General features: G+C 42.8%; 1 protein-coding gene across 1 annotated transcript in view; it reads left to right on the plus strand.

The window, feature by feature from the left end:
- Positions 1–11741, plus strand: part of CGRRF1 (cell growth regulator with ring finger domain 1) — a 31226-nt gene extending 19485 nt beyond the window's left edge. The window contains exons 5-6 of the mRNA XM_058666460.1: positions 10899–11006; positions 11217–11741. Of these exons, the coding sequence (XP_058522443.1) occupies positions 10899–11006; positions 11217–11537 (429 nt within the window). The 3' untranslated portion in view covers positions 11538–11741. The remainder of the gene's footprint in view (positions 1–10898; positions 11007–11216) is intronic.
- The last annotated feature ends 6064 nt before the right edge of the window (positions 11742–17805 follow it).

Below are 17805 nucleotides of genomic sequence, written 5' to 3' on the forward strand. Positions count from 1 at the left end.
TCAGAGACTGAAGTCAGACCACGTGAGTGGCACACTCCTAACTATTTTAGTACATCACTGTCTCCCAGAGGCTTCATTAGCCAAACACTGAAGCCCAGGAACCGAAGTCCCCCACATCACAACTGTGTGATGTAACCCAATCAGCATCCAAGACACTAGTCAAAGTGCCCACCACCACCTTTTGTTTTTGTCTTTATTAATACTGAGTATATTTTTATCTCCCCACCATTTCCACACCTGACCACTGCTATTGCTGTGATCTATCATAGCATGCCATACATACTTAAATCCAAAGAACAGGTGGGGTTTCATCTTTAAATGCTCAACAGGCATTTTGGATAACACATTCTTGGCCATGGAACCAGTTCTCCTTGGATTCCCTTCCCTCACCAGTGGTGCTGTCCACTGTGTGCTCACAGTCTTCTTTGTTTTCTAATTGCCTTCTTCCTGTTTAAACTGAAAATGTGTGTGTGTGTGTGTGTGTGTGTTACAATAAATACAGCAAAAATATTTACCCCTTTAACCATTTTTTGAGGGTACAGTTCAGGGGAATGACACAGAACTGGCTGTCCCTGGTGGAGGAGCCAGCAGCATCTTCTCTTGTTCTCTGTCTCCTTCCTGGGTCCTTTGGTGTCTTACCTGGGACTCTCTTATCCTGTGATGCTCTCATTTCCTGTCTCTCAAATGGAAGCAGATATTGGCACTAAAACATATTTATTACTGTATTTTGTGCTAATGTCCTCCTTGATTTGAAAAGCAAACTGAAAATTTTCGACTTTTTTTATATGTGGGTTTTAGTATTTAAGGTAGTCACTGACTCTATAAAGAAAAAATAATTACCTTACTCCTCTTATAACAGTACAGAATCAGTTTTAGGTAATATAGTTAGGAACTGTTTGTTGTTTTAGGTGGAAAGAGGAACGAAGGATTACTGTAAAATTTTTGTTTTAATGGAAGTGAGAGAATACTTTATAGCCTTTACCCAGATCACATTTTCATCATTTGCATTGTTTGTGCACACACACACATATTTATATAATTATATATTATCATGGAATCATATCATATCATGTATTTTAAATGAATGATTTGAGAATATTTCCTAATCGTAAAAATGTTCACCTAAATAACCATAGTATGTTTACCATCTTTATACATTTAACATTGATGCAATATTTTATCCAGCCTTTTGATTTGAGTAATTTTTTTTAAGATTTATTCATTTTATTACAGCCAGTTATACACAGAGGAGGAGAGACAGAGAGGAAGATCTTCCGTCTGATGATTCACTCCCCAAGTGAGCCGCAACGGGCCGATGCGCGCCAATCCGATGCCGGGAACCTGGAACCTCTTCCGGGTCTCCCACGCGGGTGCAGTGTCCCAATGCATTGGGCCGTCCTCAACTGCTTTCCCAGGCCACAAGCAGGTAGCTGGATGGGAAGTGGAGCTGCTGGGATTAGAACCGGTGCCCATGTGGGATCCCGGGGCTTTCAAGGCGAGGCCTTTAGCCGCTAGGCCATGCCGCCGGGCCCTTGATTTGAGTAATTTTGACGTAATATTTTATTCAGCCTATTTCCCATATGATTTGGTCCCTGAATTCAAGCAGGAATTTAGCGCCCAGTGGATTATGTTAATTGTATTAAGAAGGTAGAAACTTAGTCCAATGATAGTATGTTATTACTGTCTATTTTATTGGACAAAGTGCCATATGAAGTGTCCCAATGTGTTTTTTGTTTCTCAAGTAAATCTCTTTTTAAACATGTATATAAAAGTTTTTTATGGGTTTTTCAAAATTATTTTTCTAGAAACTTTTTGAGATTTTTTTTATCTTTAAAATATCAAAATTTGAGATTTGGGGCTTCAGGTATGTCTTGCAGGATTGTGTGCAAACCCAGTGGAGAGGTATACACTTGTTAAAAGGGAGGGCAGGTGGGGCTGTCTGAGCAGAGAAATTTCTGAGATGTTGTGAAGTGACATAAGGAAAGTACAGATAATGTGGGAACTTTGGGGATGAATTGTTGAGGTTGGATTAGGGTATTGGGTGGTGTCCCTGAGAGTGAAATCTGGTTGCTTTGTTAGGAAAGAGAGATGAACGTAGACACGGTCATACTGGTGTGCTGTCTCTTGGCACATGGTCCTTTGCATCACCTCTGAACTTTGCCAGGGGGCTCTCTGGATCTGGCACCTCCAGAATTGTGGCGCTTTCAGGAATCTCATAGTAACAACGAACAGCCGAGGAGCGCATCGGTTACTATAGCAGTGTTCTCCACAAGGAATTTTTTGCTCCAGGGCAGGGTCTAGGCTGGACGCGGGGTTTGTATTTGTCCTGTATTTTTACCCTGCTTTAATTTGGAACATCTCACAGCCTTCTTTGTCTTTTATTACATTAGCAATTTTAATGAATAGCCGCCTAGGCATCCCTTTTGTGTAAAACAAAGTGTTGTCATTTTTGTTTGTTTGATTGTTGCTCATGATCAGATTAAAAATATGTGTTGATATGAGCAGGTGATGAGCCATTACCCCTGGAAGTGGACATCTTCTTTCCCCTTGTTAGGGGTTAATGTTGACCCCTCAGTCTAGTTGCTATCTAATTTCTCCACTGTTTCACTGTTTGTCTCTCTTGAACTGTGGGAAGGCACTGTAGCTGTTGTGAAGATATTTCTGTACATGTATCATGATTCAAGCTGCTGTCTCCATGGGTGACAGCTGCTGAAAAGCCGTGTTCTCCTGTCTTACTCTGTCCTCCCTTGTAGGCACTTCAGATCATGCAAATATACTGATTTTTATCACAGATTTCCCCTGGATTTAATATTTGATAGTGATGATTCTTACCAGATTTTTTCTTTATGAAATGATTGCAAAATGAAAAATTTTCAAGTTTAGCTCTCCTTCCAGTTAGACTTCAGCAGGACAAAAAGTCTCCCCTTCTCTTTGATTTATTTGTTTGTTTCTTTGCTATCTGTGCAATCTCATGAATTTCTTTTTTTTTCCTCCAATGGTTTAAATTTCATCTCTAAATACAGTTATTTTGCTTGCTGAAAGTATCCTCTCTCCTGCCAAGTCTGATGGTTTAGAGTCAAACTGTGCACAAATTACTTGGTTTAGTTCTCTCAAAAATCACAAAACAGTTTGAAGAGAGACACTGTTCACTTCCGCATCCCTGTATGCGATCCTCCCACATGCCATTCCTTGTAAATAACCACGTTTAGTGTTTTGCTTTCTGTTTCTTATTTTTCCATTCTTTCTTACACAAAAGGTGTATCTGTGCTGTAATTACTTTATAAAGGTTGTACAAAATGCTTATAAAATGCACAAATTTATAAGTATATACACATGGGGCTCGGCAGCATGGCCTAGTGGCTAAGGTCCTCGCCTTGATCCCATATGGCCGCTGGTTCTAATCCCGGCAGCTCCACTTCCTCTCTGTCTCTCCTCCTCTCAGTATATCTGACTTTGTAATAAAAATAAAATAAATTAAAAAAAGAAGTATATACACATATACTTTTAAATATATACATTTATATATAGCTCTATATTTATATATAATTATAAATATATATAGTTATAAACATATCTAAATATGTATATATTCAGATAGATAGATAGAAACATACATACATACATAGCCTTTCCACAAGGCTGCAGTGGCCAGGACTAGACCAGTCTGAAGCCAAAAACTCCCTGGGATCATGCACATGGGTTATAGGGACCCAGTTACCTGGGCCATTGCTTTCTGCTTTCTCAGGTACCTTAGCAGAAAGTTGAATCAAAATTAGAGCAGCCTATACTCAAGCCGCACTCAGCATTCTCGTAAATGCTCATCTGTACTTACGTCACTTCACAATATCTCTTAGAAATCCTTTGGATCGGAAAATCAAGATGGCGGAATAGGGTAAGGACACGTTTATGTGGACGGAAAAACATTTAATCAGGATGAAGCAGAGAGGACATATTTCAGGAAATAGGAAGGGACAGAACAACAGCAGAGGGGTACCTGGAGACTGACCGACACAGGAAAGCAGCGGACACAGCAATGTGGTGTTGCAGAGACTGATACTCCAGCACAGCGATCTGAACTCCACCAGCATTCAAAACTCCACCAGCAACCAGGTGGGAAGGGACTTTCACTGGGAGCTCGGGTGGTGAACCCAGACAAAGAACTGTCCATCCTGCTGGTCCATTTGATTTGACCAGGAGCAGAGAAAGAGCAGCAGGTCCCAGGTGGACAGTGTGAGAACAGAGTGGATTTCACAGCCCACTCAGCCACTTAGAGCTGAATTGGGTGCCATTTTGCGTAAGGAGGAAAGGGCAAGGGAAGGGATGGAGCATGTGCTGAGCTGGGAGTGAGCTCATTTCTGTCTCAGTGAACTGCAACGATGTGGCATTCTACGGGTTCCACCCAGGGCAGGTCTGGATAGTCTTCAGATCTGACGACCAGCAGATCAAGAACTATAGTGGTTGTATATCAGGCGCCATTTTGTGCACTGTGGCAATAGCTTTGGGACTGCAGGAGACAATAGTGAACTGCGCATGTGCTGATCTCGCGAGAACTTGCTGAGGTATGTGATTGCACTGGTCCTGCAGGAAAATAATACTGACTGTTCCAGCGTACCAGTCAAAATAGGTCTGTGTGGCACCCAGACCAAAAGTCCAACAGGTTCCGACAAGATCAGTGCCACCAACAACCTAATTATATAGGACACCTGGTGTCTCTCTAATCCTGGGATCTGCTCCAACCGGAAGTGGGAGAAAGGTTGCAGAGACAACAGTGCAGCCTCAGCACAGTATCACAGGAGGTGGAGAGTGGTGAGACAAGAGCTGGGGCTGTGGAGACCATGGTGGAAATCTGATATAAGAACCCAGACCTGGAACTCGCTGGAGGTTGTGGCACAAGTGGCTGCAAGGAAAAAGTTGTGTACCAACCGCAATAAGTAAAATCACATTGTAGTCCTGTGGGTGACACAACTTAGAAACCTGCCCCAAGGAGAAGACTATGCTAACCAGAAGTGCAATGACCAAGAGCAAAAGAAGAGACAAAAGCACAATGAATATTACTGAAGACTCCCCTGCAAAGGAGCAAAACCCTATGCTAACCTCAGAGTTCACTAAGGAAGACATCGAGAAAATGGGGAACAGAGAATCCTTAATACTCATTTTAAAGATTCTGATCAACAATGAGAAGCTCATGCAAGAGTTCAAAGAATTTAAGGAAGCAATAAAGCAAATCAAGACTGGTATATCAGAAATTAAGAACACAGTAGAGCAAATTAAAAGTACAGTGGAGAGTCTCCAAAATAGAATGAAGCAAGCAGAAGCAAGAATCTCAGGATTGGCAGATATTTCCTGTCACCAGGGGGAAGCAAACAAAAAGCTGGAAGCAGAGCTGGATCAGGCCAAAAAAAGTATTCAAGAATTGAAAGACACTATTAAGAGGCCTAATGTAAGAGTTATGGGAGTCCCAGAAGGTGCAGAAAGAGAAGCTGAGTTTGCAAATGTATTCAATGAAATAATAAAGGAAAATTTCCCTAATCTGGAGAAAGAATTGGGAAACAAGTTCCAGGAAGGGCACAGAACTCCCAACAGGCTTGATCAAAAGCGATCTTCACCACGACATATGATCTTCAAGTTCTCTTCAATTGAACATAAGGAAAAGATCCTTAAATGTGCACGTTAAAAAGATCAATTGACACATAAAGGAATGCCAATTAAGCTCACAGGAGACCTCTCACAGGAAACTCTGCAGGCAAGAAGAGATTGGAGTGACATATTCCAGACTCTAAAAGAAAAAAATTGTTGGCCTAGGATAACATATCCAGCAAAACTTTCTTTCATCTTTGAAAATGAAATAAAATTCTTCCACAGTAAAGAAAAGCTAAAAGAATTTGCCTCTTTCAAACCTGCCCTACAAATGATACTTCAAGATGTTCTCTTGGCAGAGAAGAGGAATAGCACCTACCAAAGCCAAAGGCAAACGGGAAGAACATCCCAGTAAAATGACGACAGAAGACTAAACGAATGAACAACCCATTCCTAAAATGACAGGACCGAAGTAACATCCATGTATATTAAACTCTGAATGTAAATGGCTCAAGCTCAAACGTCATAGGTTAGTAGACTGGATTGAAAAACAAAACCCATCTGTTTATTGTCTGGAGGAGACACACTTCAACAAAGATCAGCAGAAACTATATCACACGGGTTTTGTTGTTTTCTGTTGGTTTCATCTCTTCAAAACACTTTCTTCTGATTAAATCATTCAATGACTCGTAGATCATGCAGTGGCATCATTTTCTTCAAGAAGGTTCTTGATTTTCATTTCTTCAGCTACAGATTAGTCGTTTAATAGCATGTTATTTAACTTCTTGGTGTTGTTAATTTCTTTTTTCTCCCTGATGCTGATTTTGTTTTGTGGCTCTTCATTTAAGGGGATGTATAGTAGCTGTGTAATGGAGACTGTCATATTTAGTAACATGTCATTCAACTTCGTGGCATTGTAAATTTCTATTTTTCTTTCTGTTGTTGATTTTGTATCATGACTTTTCATTTGAGGGGATGTACAATAGCTGTGAAATGGAGGTTGACATCCAGAGTGAGGATGAAGTGTGGTATGCATTTCTGCTTCCAGACAAAGATGGACTTACAATGAAACTGTTTACTATATCTTGACAGTAGGATGCTGGACTCTCTGCCATTGTCCATGCCCGCAATGATGGACATAAGACTAAGTATGAAGAACTATATGCTAGTAATGATATAGAGGAACTTGGGGGGGGGGGAATGGGGAAGGGATAAGGGAATATGAAGCTGTATCATAAAATGATAGCAATAATAATAAAATATAAAAAAAGAAAGTCTATGATTCGACCACTGATATGAGCAGTCCCTGTTAAATCTTCCCATCTTCTGTGATGTGCTTCAGCCTCCCAGAGACCCCTTCCACCTGCCCTCATGGACACACCCCCAACTCGGGACTGGTGACCAGACAGCAGCACCATCGCTTGTTTTCTTATCCTACCAGTCATTATTATTTAGCTGGTTCTTCTGACAAGTACAACTTTCATTCATTAAGAACTTCTGGAATTTTACCAGCTGGAAGGAATACCAGAGCAGACAAGTGACACATTTTTAAGCTGAAGTTTCTCTGTTGTAGCATATGGTCAATCTACTAATTTGAATGATCCATCAGAGGCATTGGGCTGAATGGAAGGAACAAACCTTATTGGTAACACTTCAAAATTTGCTTTTAGAAGCCCTTTGTTACACATAATTCAAAATCTGTCATTGCAATTTGAAGATTCAATGGAAACTTCATTACTTCTGCCAAGTCTAGCAGATCTTTAAATAAGCATTTATAAAATGCTTCACTTTTTTCGAATCATTAATACTTAAGTAAATGGATAATTTCCAGAAACTTTCAGCCCCCACAGGGACATGAATTGTAGGAAATGCAGGCACTCCCAGAAGTTCCTAGAAGGTGAAATTAAGTTTATTGTGGCATACATTTTTTTTCCGAATCCATGCAATAGGTTTTTTTTTTTTTTTTGTAATATGTGTTTTCAATGAACTTCCTAAAGATTTCTTGTATTTGGTAAAAGCCAAGGAAGCAGTTTTGAAGGTGCCATTCATTAAGCAAAATGTAGCCTGTGGTTAGATCTCAATTTGGTGACCATACGAGAAGGCTGTCTTTTCTGACAGCTCCCTAAGAGTAGTTCACCAATAGGGGCCCGGTGGCGTGGCCTAGCGGCTGAAGTCCTCACCCTGAAGGCCCCGGGATCCCATATGGGCGCCAGTTCTAATCCCGGCAGCTCCACTTCCCATCCAGCTCCCTGCTTGTGGTCTGGGAAAGCAGTTGAGGACGGCCCGATGCTTTGGGACCCTGCACCCGCGTGGGAGACCTGGAAGAGGTTCCTGGCTCCCGGCTTCGGATCGCCGCGCACTGGCCGTTGCGGCTCACTTGGGGAGTGAAACATCGGACGGAAGATCTTCCTCTCTGTCTGTCCTCCTCTCTGTATATCTGACTTTGTAACAAAATAAATAAATCTTTAAAAAAAAAATAAAAGAGTAGTTCACCAATAAATGTGTTTTGCGACCCTGCAGGAACGAGTGTTTTCAGTCTGAAGGCCACTGACTGTGTTGAGTTCTTTTTCTTGTCCGAGGAAGAGGCAGGCATTGTGCTGCGTGGGACGGGACAGAGGCACAGGGGACTGACAGGCTGGGCATTTAGCTTGTGTGCAGCTGAAAACATGCAAATCTCTCCCTGAAGACTGAGTTTTCTACCTTCTTACATAACCCTTCCTTCCCTACCAAAATCATGATTTTTGAGGTTTCTGCTTTTAGCATTTTAGTTCATTTTTGTTGTTAAATATGTATTTGAACGTCAGGGGAAGTGAGTGGGAGAGAATAAACTTCCATCCACTGGTTCTCTGCTCAGATGGCTGTAACGACAAGGGCTAAGCCGAGGCAATGCCAAAGACTGGGGCATCTTCCAGGTCTCCCATGTGGCCAAATACTTGGGCTGTCCTCTGTTGCTTTCCTAGGCACGTTAGGGAGCTGGATCAAAAGTGGAGCAGCTAGGACCCAAGTAAGTGTCTATATGGGATGCCAGCATTGCAGGTAGCTGCTTTACTCAGCGCACCACAATGGAGCCCCCTGACTTAGTCTTTTAGAATTGTGATTTTGAGATTTTGGTATTTAGAGAGTTCAGAATTTGGGAATTTTAACAACTAGGATTGTGGCAATTGGGATAATGAATGACACCCTTTGTTCTGTGTAGGAGGGTGTGTGTGTGTGTGCACGCACGCTATAGTTATTCTGCCAGTCTGGTGTGCTTGGAGATCCAAGTAGCTAGCAATCTTCCTCGTTAGCAAACAATCTTGTACTGAACAACCTGTGTGTTAAGATCCCCATATGTGATCTTAATGTTGTTGGAGTTGTATGGGCGAAGTGTCGATGAATGTCATTTGATTAGATGTTGTTGGAGTTGTATGGGCGAAGTGTCGATGAATGTCATTTGATTAGATGTTGTTGGAGTTGTATGGGCGAAGTGTCGATGCGTGTCATTTGATTAGATGTTGTTGGAGTTGTATGGGCGAAGTGTCGATGCGTGTCATTTGATTAGATGTTGTTGGAGTTGTATGGGTGAAGTGTCGATGCGTGTCATTTGATTAGATGTTGCCAAGCTCCCCTCCATTCGGACTGTGCCTTTGCACATTTTTCTTAACATTTCCACCAACATATGAGATTGACAGTTTTTGCACAGAATATACTGACAAGCTTTTTAATTTTTGTCAGTTTGGTGAATAAGAAGCATTGAAGATGTAGTTAAATGCCTTTTAATATGGCTGAGGACTGTATTTCTCTCTTGTGAATTGTCCACTCACCTACTTTTCCCAGTGTTCTATAGGCTTTTGGTCATTTTTTTCCTAAATTTTTAAACTTTTCCTATTAAGGAATATTAAACCACAATCAGTGATTATTAATATTACAGTCCACTTTGTCATGTTTTGACTTTGTTACTATTCTTTTTTTGTCATGAAGGTTTTAATCTTTTTTTACATAGCTCAGCATATCAAAGTTATCTAATTTATGGCTTTAAGTCATTCCCTATACTGCTACTAAAAAGGAATTTACCCATTTTCTTCAACTACTTGTACAGGTTTATTTTTTACATTTAGATACCATATGTTCTTAGCACTTATTCTTATATATGATGAGTAATGTGTCTACTTTTAAATTTTTCCAAATAGCTCTCTCAATTTCCCAGTTATTAGTATATTGGAGAGACAGAGTGATTTTCCATCCACTGGTTCACTCACCAGCTGACTGCAACAGCTGGGGGTCGGGTCATTCCAAAGTCAAGAGCCAGAAACTTTGTCTGATCTCCTACTTGGGTAGGGACCCGAGGACCTGATCCATCAACTATTTGCCGCCCGCAGTTATGCTTGCAGAAAGCTGGATTGGAAGGAAGTAGCCAAGACTCAAACTGGCACTCCAGTAGGGAATGCAGGCGTCCTGAGTGGCAGTTTAACTCACTCTGCCACAGAACCTTCCTCAAGCAATAGTGTTTATTAAAAAGATGTTTTGTCAATTGAAATGAGATAGCACTTTGCTCCTATTTTATACATAATTTGGCCTGGGTCTAGATTGTTTATTTCGTTCCAGTCATCTGTCTTTTCATATACCAGTATCACACACTGAAGTTGAGAAGTTTAGTAGTGTGTTTTCATATTTGACTGCATTAGTGTCCCCTCATGGCTCTCTGCTCAGTATTTTTCTGGCTGTTTTAAAGTGTTTGTTTTTGCTTAGGAAAACTGTTGAGTTTATAAAGACAGCATCATAAAACAGTTCAGTGGTGGGCCCAGTGCTATGGCCTAGCAACTGAAGTCCTCGTCTTGCATGTGCTGGGATCGCAAATGGGCACCGGTTCTAATCCCAGCAGCCCCACTTCCCATCCAGCTCCCTGCTTGTGGCCTGGGAAGCAGTAAAGGACAGCCCAAAGCCTTAGGACCCTGCACTCACATGGGAGACCAGGAAGAAGCTCCTGGCTCCTGGCTTTGGACTAGCTCAGCTCCAGCCGTTGTGGTCACTAGGGGAGTGAACCACCGAATGGAAGATCTTCCTCTCTGTCTCTCTTCCTCTCTATATATGTCATACTTTGCAATAAAAATAAATAAATCTTTAAAAAATGTGCATTGATATTTTTACTGAGATCATTTTAAATCTTTAAATTTGAATGATTAAAACATATAATTGAGTCATTTTCAATGACTGTGCTTATTCAAACCAAAGTTTCTAATTTACCTTTTATATTTACTTGAGAAGCATTGGCCTCATCTTTGTGAAATAACATAAGCAGGTTAAGTACTGACTGTGCTCTTCAATTTTTTTTTTTATTTTAGATTTCCATGGTGTCTGTAATTCATATTCCTGATAAGACTTACAAACTTTCCTGCAGAATATTGTATCAGTATGTACTCCTGGCTCAAGGTCAATTTCATGATCTTAAGGTAAGTCATGCCCTGGGATCTCTTACCTCTGTCCATTTGTTCACAACTTCAAGACTAGCCACTTAGAGGCGTTTGCTTATTTGCAGTGAGCGGCCATAGGTGTGAGCTCCTGCTTGCTCTTGGCTGTAGTAACTCACAAATGTTCCTAGGACCCCGCGATTGAAAGGATCATGGTCATTTATCTTTCAACCTCTGTTCTTTGATTTTCAGCAACTTTTCATGTCTGCCAATAATAATTGCACTTCCTCCAGCCGCCCCTCCCCAGAAGACAAAAACACTGACCGGAGTTTGCTGGAAAGGGCGGGACTGTCGGAAAGCGAAGGGGAGCCGTGGGAGGAGAGCAGCAAGGACTGCGTTGTGTGCCAGAACGGGGCCGTGAACTGGGTGCTGCTGCCCTGCAGGCACACGTGCCTGTGTGATGGCTGCGTGCGGTATTTTCAGCAGTGCCCAATGTGCAGGCAGTTTGTGCGGGAATCTTTTGCACTCTGCAGTCAAAAAGAGCCAGATAAAGATAAACTGAAAAGTCTTTGAAGATGCTGTTACAGCCAAGAAGGACACCTGCCACCTAAGATACAATCGTTTGTGTTTTTAAACTTTGATCAGAATATGGAATCTACAGTAATGACCTTCATGGGATCTTCTCACTTCCTGTTTGTCTACAACATGGATGATGAAAGTGAATGATTCCTTGCTTCTCAGTGTGGTGAGCACTGCAGAACTCGTCTGCATTGACACAGAAGAATGTACGCATTGGCCTTTTGTCAGCCAGAAGGTTTCACGTGTTGTGGATTACAAAAATAATTTTTGAAAGCCATGCATCTAAGATTTGAGGAGGTATAGGTCTCAAGATTGCAAAAGAGTTTTCCTTTTGACAAAGTTCTGGAGTGCAATTAGTAAAAATAACTTAGTTCTTCTTAAAGTAATTATATGTTCCTCAGTTTATAAAGAAGTTGGAAAGGGGCTCTTCCTTTAAATCCTTCTATGAAACACTAGTGTTTATAAATACCAGTTTGGTTTCTGAATTATCACCCTAATTACATAAGCACAAATCTTAAGTATGGGTTCTTAAAAATACAAGATGTGGTTCTTAACTGCTCTCTGCATATCACAGATGCAAATAATACTCAGAGTGGTAGAACACATGATGAAATTTCTTAGATAATTAAAAACTTATTAGATCGTCTGTCAGATGTGGTCGGATTAGCAGAAAATGGCCTGCCAGCACAGATCTGTGCGACTCTTAATACCTTCCCTTAGATTTCTTCCTGCACAGTGCATCTGTCCAAAACTGGACAGGTTTTCGAGCTAAAACAGTCACTAAAAGAAACAAACCACTGTTGTGTTCTCGTGTATTTTTCTCGCAGAGCCAAGCTCCTTTGGAACAATAACTTATGTTGCTCATCCCTTGTTATATCCTGGTAAGACTTGGGGGATTTGATAGTCTGCGAAGTCCCAATCCCTATGCTTTCCAAAGTGACTGAGAAGAAAATGGTGAATCAGAGCTTCCTATGTCCTTGGCGAAAACTGCCTGCAACTCGCCAAGAAAGCAGATGCCAGGAAATAAGTGATGCCATCCAGGGAGATGGCCAAGCCTTTTTTGTTATGTTTTTGTTTGGCATAATCCCATATGTTTGTATTAGGGTTTTGACATAATATTTCATTCCACTGTGACACTGGAGAAGTCTTCGTAAAGTTCATGGAAAATGCACATTATGAAAAACTGCGCATACATTTCAAAAAAACTTGTACCAAAATAAACTTATCTTTTGTTTTCATTTTCTTTGAACTTTTGGAAGTATCTTCATTGCACTCTTTTAAGATGACATTATCTGGTCACTGTTAGAGACACCATATCAAACTGCTACCTTTGTTCGGTAGCTATGAAATAAATACTTCCTGGGGACCAGGTACTTTAAGGGAGTTTGGGCTACAGAGGATCAGTGAGGCTCCTGGCAGCAGTAGTGTTGGCGCCTAGTAGTTAGTTAAAGCACAGCCCCTCTCTGAAGTCCCTAAGGAGCAATCGCACTGCTTCAGTAGGTGATCAAAAGCTGTAGTCAGGCCCAGCCAAATAGCCTAGTGGCTAAATCCCTGCCTTGTAACTACCAGGTTCCAATGTGGGCACCAGTTTGAATCCCAGCTGCTCCACTTCCCATCCAGTGCCCTGCTTGTGGCCTGGGAAAGCAGTCGAGGATGGCCCGAAGCCTTAGGATCCTGCACTCACATAGGAGAAGCTTCTGGTTCCTGGCATCATATTGGCTCAGTTCCAGCCATTGCAGCCTCTTGGGGAGTGAAGCAGCAGACAGAAGATCTTCTCACTATCTCTTCTTCTCTCTGTAAATCTGCCTTTCCAATAAAAATAAATAAATCTTTAAAAAAGTTACAGTTCCTGCTGCAGTGGGCTAGCTGTATAACCATCTGTCTTGAAAACTGACTTTGCTGTGTAAGTTGAGAGATGCCCAAATCATTCCCTCCTTCCTGAGAGGAATCTCTTACCTCCTTTTTTTCATCAGTTTATTCTTTTTTTTTTTTTAAAGATTTATTTTTATTACAAAGTCAGATATACAGAGAGGAGGAGAGAAAGAGAGGAAGGTCTTCCGTCCGATGATTCACTCCCCAAGTGAGCCGCAACGGGCTGGTACGCGCCAATCCGATGCCAGGAACCAGGAACCTCTTCCTCCGGGTCTCCCACGCGGGTGCAGTGTCCCAATGCATTGGGCCGTCCTCGACTGCTTTCCCAGGCCACAAGCAGGGAGCTGGATGGGAAGTGGAGCTGCCGGGATTAGAACCGGCGCCCATATGGGATCCCGGGGCCTTCAAGGCGAAGACTTTAGCCGCTAGGCCACGCCACCGGGCCCTCATCAGTTTATTCTTAAACTGTCCTAGATACATTCAGACTTAGTAACTCATATTCAAATTGCTTGGGACCAGAGGGTTTGTGGTGTCAGACGTTGCAATATCCATACATTGGTAATGAGGTCATTTTGGGAATGGGATCCCGATTTAAACTCTGTGTACACACACTGTACGACACTCTCAATGAACCTGTGTGTGGACAGTGGCCTATCACATGAAGTCAGATGTGTAGGTGCTCCAGATTTTGAAGTTTAGGTCCTTTCAGATTTCAGGTTTTGAGGTTAGGGATGCTCAGCCTATGTATTTCTTCACTTGGGAGGTCGATTCTACCGACTCTCGACTCTTACTCTATTCTTCACAAAGTTTGATGGTCAAAGTTATGAAATTCAGTGACATTAAGACATTCTCTTTGTAGCATTCACCTGTTTTCCAGCTCCACAATTTTTCCATCATTCCAAACAGAAGCCCTGTGACACTGACCCGTAACTCCACCTGCTCCCTCTTCCCAGCCTGCAGGAACCATCAGCCTACTTTCTGTCTCCCAGAATTTGACTGTCTCAGATATTTTAAATAACTGGGATCGTATACTATTTGTCCTTTGATATCTGTCTTAATTCACGTGGCTTAAAATTTTCAAGGTTTATCCACATTGTAGCTTATATCTGTTTTCTTTTTAAGACCAGTATTCCACTGTGTTTGTGTGTGTGTATTTTTATAAATATATTTCACATTGGTTTTCCACTCAGCAGTCATTTTTGCATAACTCTTCAAGATGATTTGCCTTTAGTTCTTGCTGCAGCTAAAGTAATTGGAAGGGAAACCTGCCTTAATAGTAATAAATATGAAAAAATTTTTGGTGGAGGCCCAGTGTGGTGGCCTAGCAGCTAAAGTCCTTGCCTTGAATACACCAGGATTAGATATGGCTGCCAGTTGTAATCCCAGCAGCTCTGCTTCCCATCCAGCTCCCTGCTTGCAGCCTGGGAAAGCAGTTGAGGACGGCCCAAAGCCTTGGGACCCTGCACCTCTGTGGGAGACCTGGAGGAAGTTCCTGGGTCCTGGCTTCGGATCGGCGCAGCACCAGCCATTGCGGTCACTTGGGGAGTGAATCATTGGACGGAAAATCTTCCTCTCTGTCTCTCCTGCTCTCTGTACATCTGCCTTTCCAATGAAAATAAATTTTTAAAAACAAAAACAAAAATGTTGGTGGGTTACCAAGTAAAAAACAGGTGTACACAGTCCCCAACATATAGCACTGTAACTTTTATTTAGTTAGTTGATCTTTACCTTTACGCCGATGAGAAAGCTGTACACAAGTGTTTGATTCTGAACTTTGTCCTTTGCCCTTCTCCTGGGCTGTGTTATCTGGTATGGACTATTAGAAAGATAAATATTGGATTCATCTAGATTAGTTGCTACCAGTGCCACAGCCAAACAAACTTGACAAGTGAGGAGCTGCTTCTGCCTCCCGGAACCGTTTCTTCCCAAATTGGTGCCTACTTGCAATTCTTCATGTTCAAATCAGTTCTGGGAGTGGAACTTAAATAACATGTTACTTAAGACTGAAATAGGACTGAAATAGAAACATTATTGAATTCTCTTTCCTGGGGTTATCCAGTTTTTTTAAGTTCCCATTAGTTATGGAATGGAGGCTTTGTCTTGGCTTATGGGAATTTGAAGACCAACAAGCACAACTGGGGTCTGAGACAGGTGGAAGGAGATTTTAGCTCCCTGGACTCAGCCGGCCTCTGAAGGTCTCAGGAGGAGTCCCTCGGTGACTCCGCCTCCTGGGTCTTGAACACCAGGTCCTCCTCTCAAAGCACATCTCTTACCTCTCCATGCCTTATTGCTTTCATCCTGACTGTTTCAACAAAATTTGTTTTCAAAAATAGTTCTTATCTACTGGTTCACTCCCCCAGATGCCAAGGGCAATGTTCACAAAGCCAAGGCTGGCCCAAGCCAAAGCTAAGAGCCAGGAACTCCCACAGGTGTGAGTCTCCAGGTCTCCCACAGGTGAGACAGAGAGCCAGCTACTGGAGCCATTTCCTGCTGGCTGCTTCAGGGTGTGGTTATCAGGAAGTTGAACCTGAGCGCTCTGATGTGGGATGTGGGTACTCCAAACAGCGCCGTAAGTAAGCTGTGCCAAACAGCAGCACCGTCCGAGTCATTGCTTGCTTGTCACTGTGACCTCACCCACGTCCAGATCCCTGAAGCTGGGTCGATTACTGGCTGGGGTGCTCCTGGTGGCCCTGCTCAACCGTTTCCAGTTTGTCTTCATCTCGGCTTGCCTTCTTAACCTTTGCCCTCTATCTGCCCCTCCTATCCGTGATCTGGGTTTGGTTCCACTCTCTGTCCTAGAGTTACCACAGAAAATCAAGTGACCTCACTAGCTGGTAGTCCACTGCAATGCTGTGTTGTGGAGGTGATCCGGCTCCTCAGCACTGCTCAGCAAATCCCTTGGTGGTGGTTCTCCATCCCACTGCTGCTGTGCTACTCAGCAGAGTCTTCAAGGAGTGTGCCTGAGCTCAGGCACCGGGCCCTGAAGTCAGGAATCTTGGGTTTTGATGCCAGCCATGCCACTAAAATAGCTGGCACTTAATCTCACTCTGCTTCAGCCTCCTCATCTGTAGCATGGCGATAAGAGCTCCTGCCCACAGGCTAGAGATAGAATTATGCCTACAGCAGTGAGCCGGTGTGATAGTGTAATGGTTAAAGAATTATGCCTACAGCAGTCCTGGGCCTAGCACTGCATAAGGTAGATTTCACAGTCATTACTTAGATGTTCAAGGATAGTAAATACTCCTTCCTCTCTTCTCCAAAAGAATAAATGTTTGGGCCCAGTGTAGCGGCCTAGTGGCTAAAGTGCTCACCTTGCATGTGTTGGGATCTCATATGGACACCACTTGGGAAGTGAGCCAGTGGATGGAAGATCTTTGTCTCTCCTCTCTGTAAATCTGCCTTGCTAGTACAAATAGGTCTTAAATAAATAAATAAGTAAATACATGTATTCTAGCCATTTCTGAGGCGAACACTCTACTTGTGTTTGGATCTCATTTGTGCTTGCCCACTAAGCACACATGATTATTTATTTAACAGTTATGTTAGAATGTTCAAGATGTACAAGGTATCATCTAAGAGTTCACAAAGTCCCTTTGTACATTGCTTGGTCATTGGAGAGACAACAGTGAACACAACAGGTTAAAAACCCTTGCCTTGGGGCCTGGCTGAAGCCCTCACCTTGAACGCCCCAGGATCCCATATGGGTGCCAGTTCTAATCCCAGCAGCACCACTTCCCATCCAGCTCCCTGCTTGTGGCCTGGGAAAGCAGTTGAGGACGGCCCAAAGCTTTGGGACCCTGCACCCGCGTAGGAGACCCAGAAGAGGTTCCTGGCTCCTGGCTTCGGATTGGTGCAGCACCGGCCGTTGCGGCTCACTTGGGGAGTGAATCATCGGATGAAAGATCTTCCTCTCTGTCTCTCCTCCTCTCTGTATATCCGGCTTTCCAATAAAAATGAATAAATCTTAAAAAAAAAAACCAAAAACACTTGCCTTTCACAGACCCTGCTGGTAAGCGCAAGAAGCATGAAAGGAAACAGCCCAGAACAGGTCATGGAGGGAGTCCCACTGGCATACATTTGGCAAGGGTTGGGGGCAGACCAGGCTGAATCAGTTCACGTCATCCATTGGCTAATCTGGATGCTAGAACAGTGTGGGTTGAGCCAGGTTTGGTCGTGACAAAAGCAGTACACAATATGGAATGTCAAGGAGAGGTTGCCTGTGCCAGATGTGACCGCAGAGCCCAACAGCACGTGTGAGAACCAGGAAGGGAGGGGGCAGAGCCGGCAGGGGAATAAGGGGTGGTTCCCTTGCTGGATAGCTGCTCCCACTGGAGAGCGTGAGCTGGGATGGGGGCAGACCAGACTAGACAGGGCGACAACACCTGTGCGC

Source organism: Ochotona princeps, chromosome 6 (assembly GCF_030435755.1).
Source record: "Ochotona princeps isolate mOchPri1 chromosome 6, mOchPri1.hap1, whole genome shotgun sequence".
NCBI classification, from domain to species: domain Eukaryota; kingdom Metazoa; phylum Chordata; class Mammalia; order Lagomorpha; family Ochotonidae; genus Ochotona; species Ochotona princeps.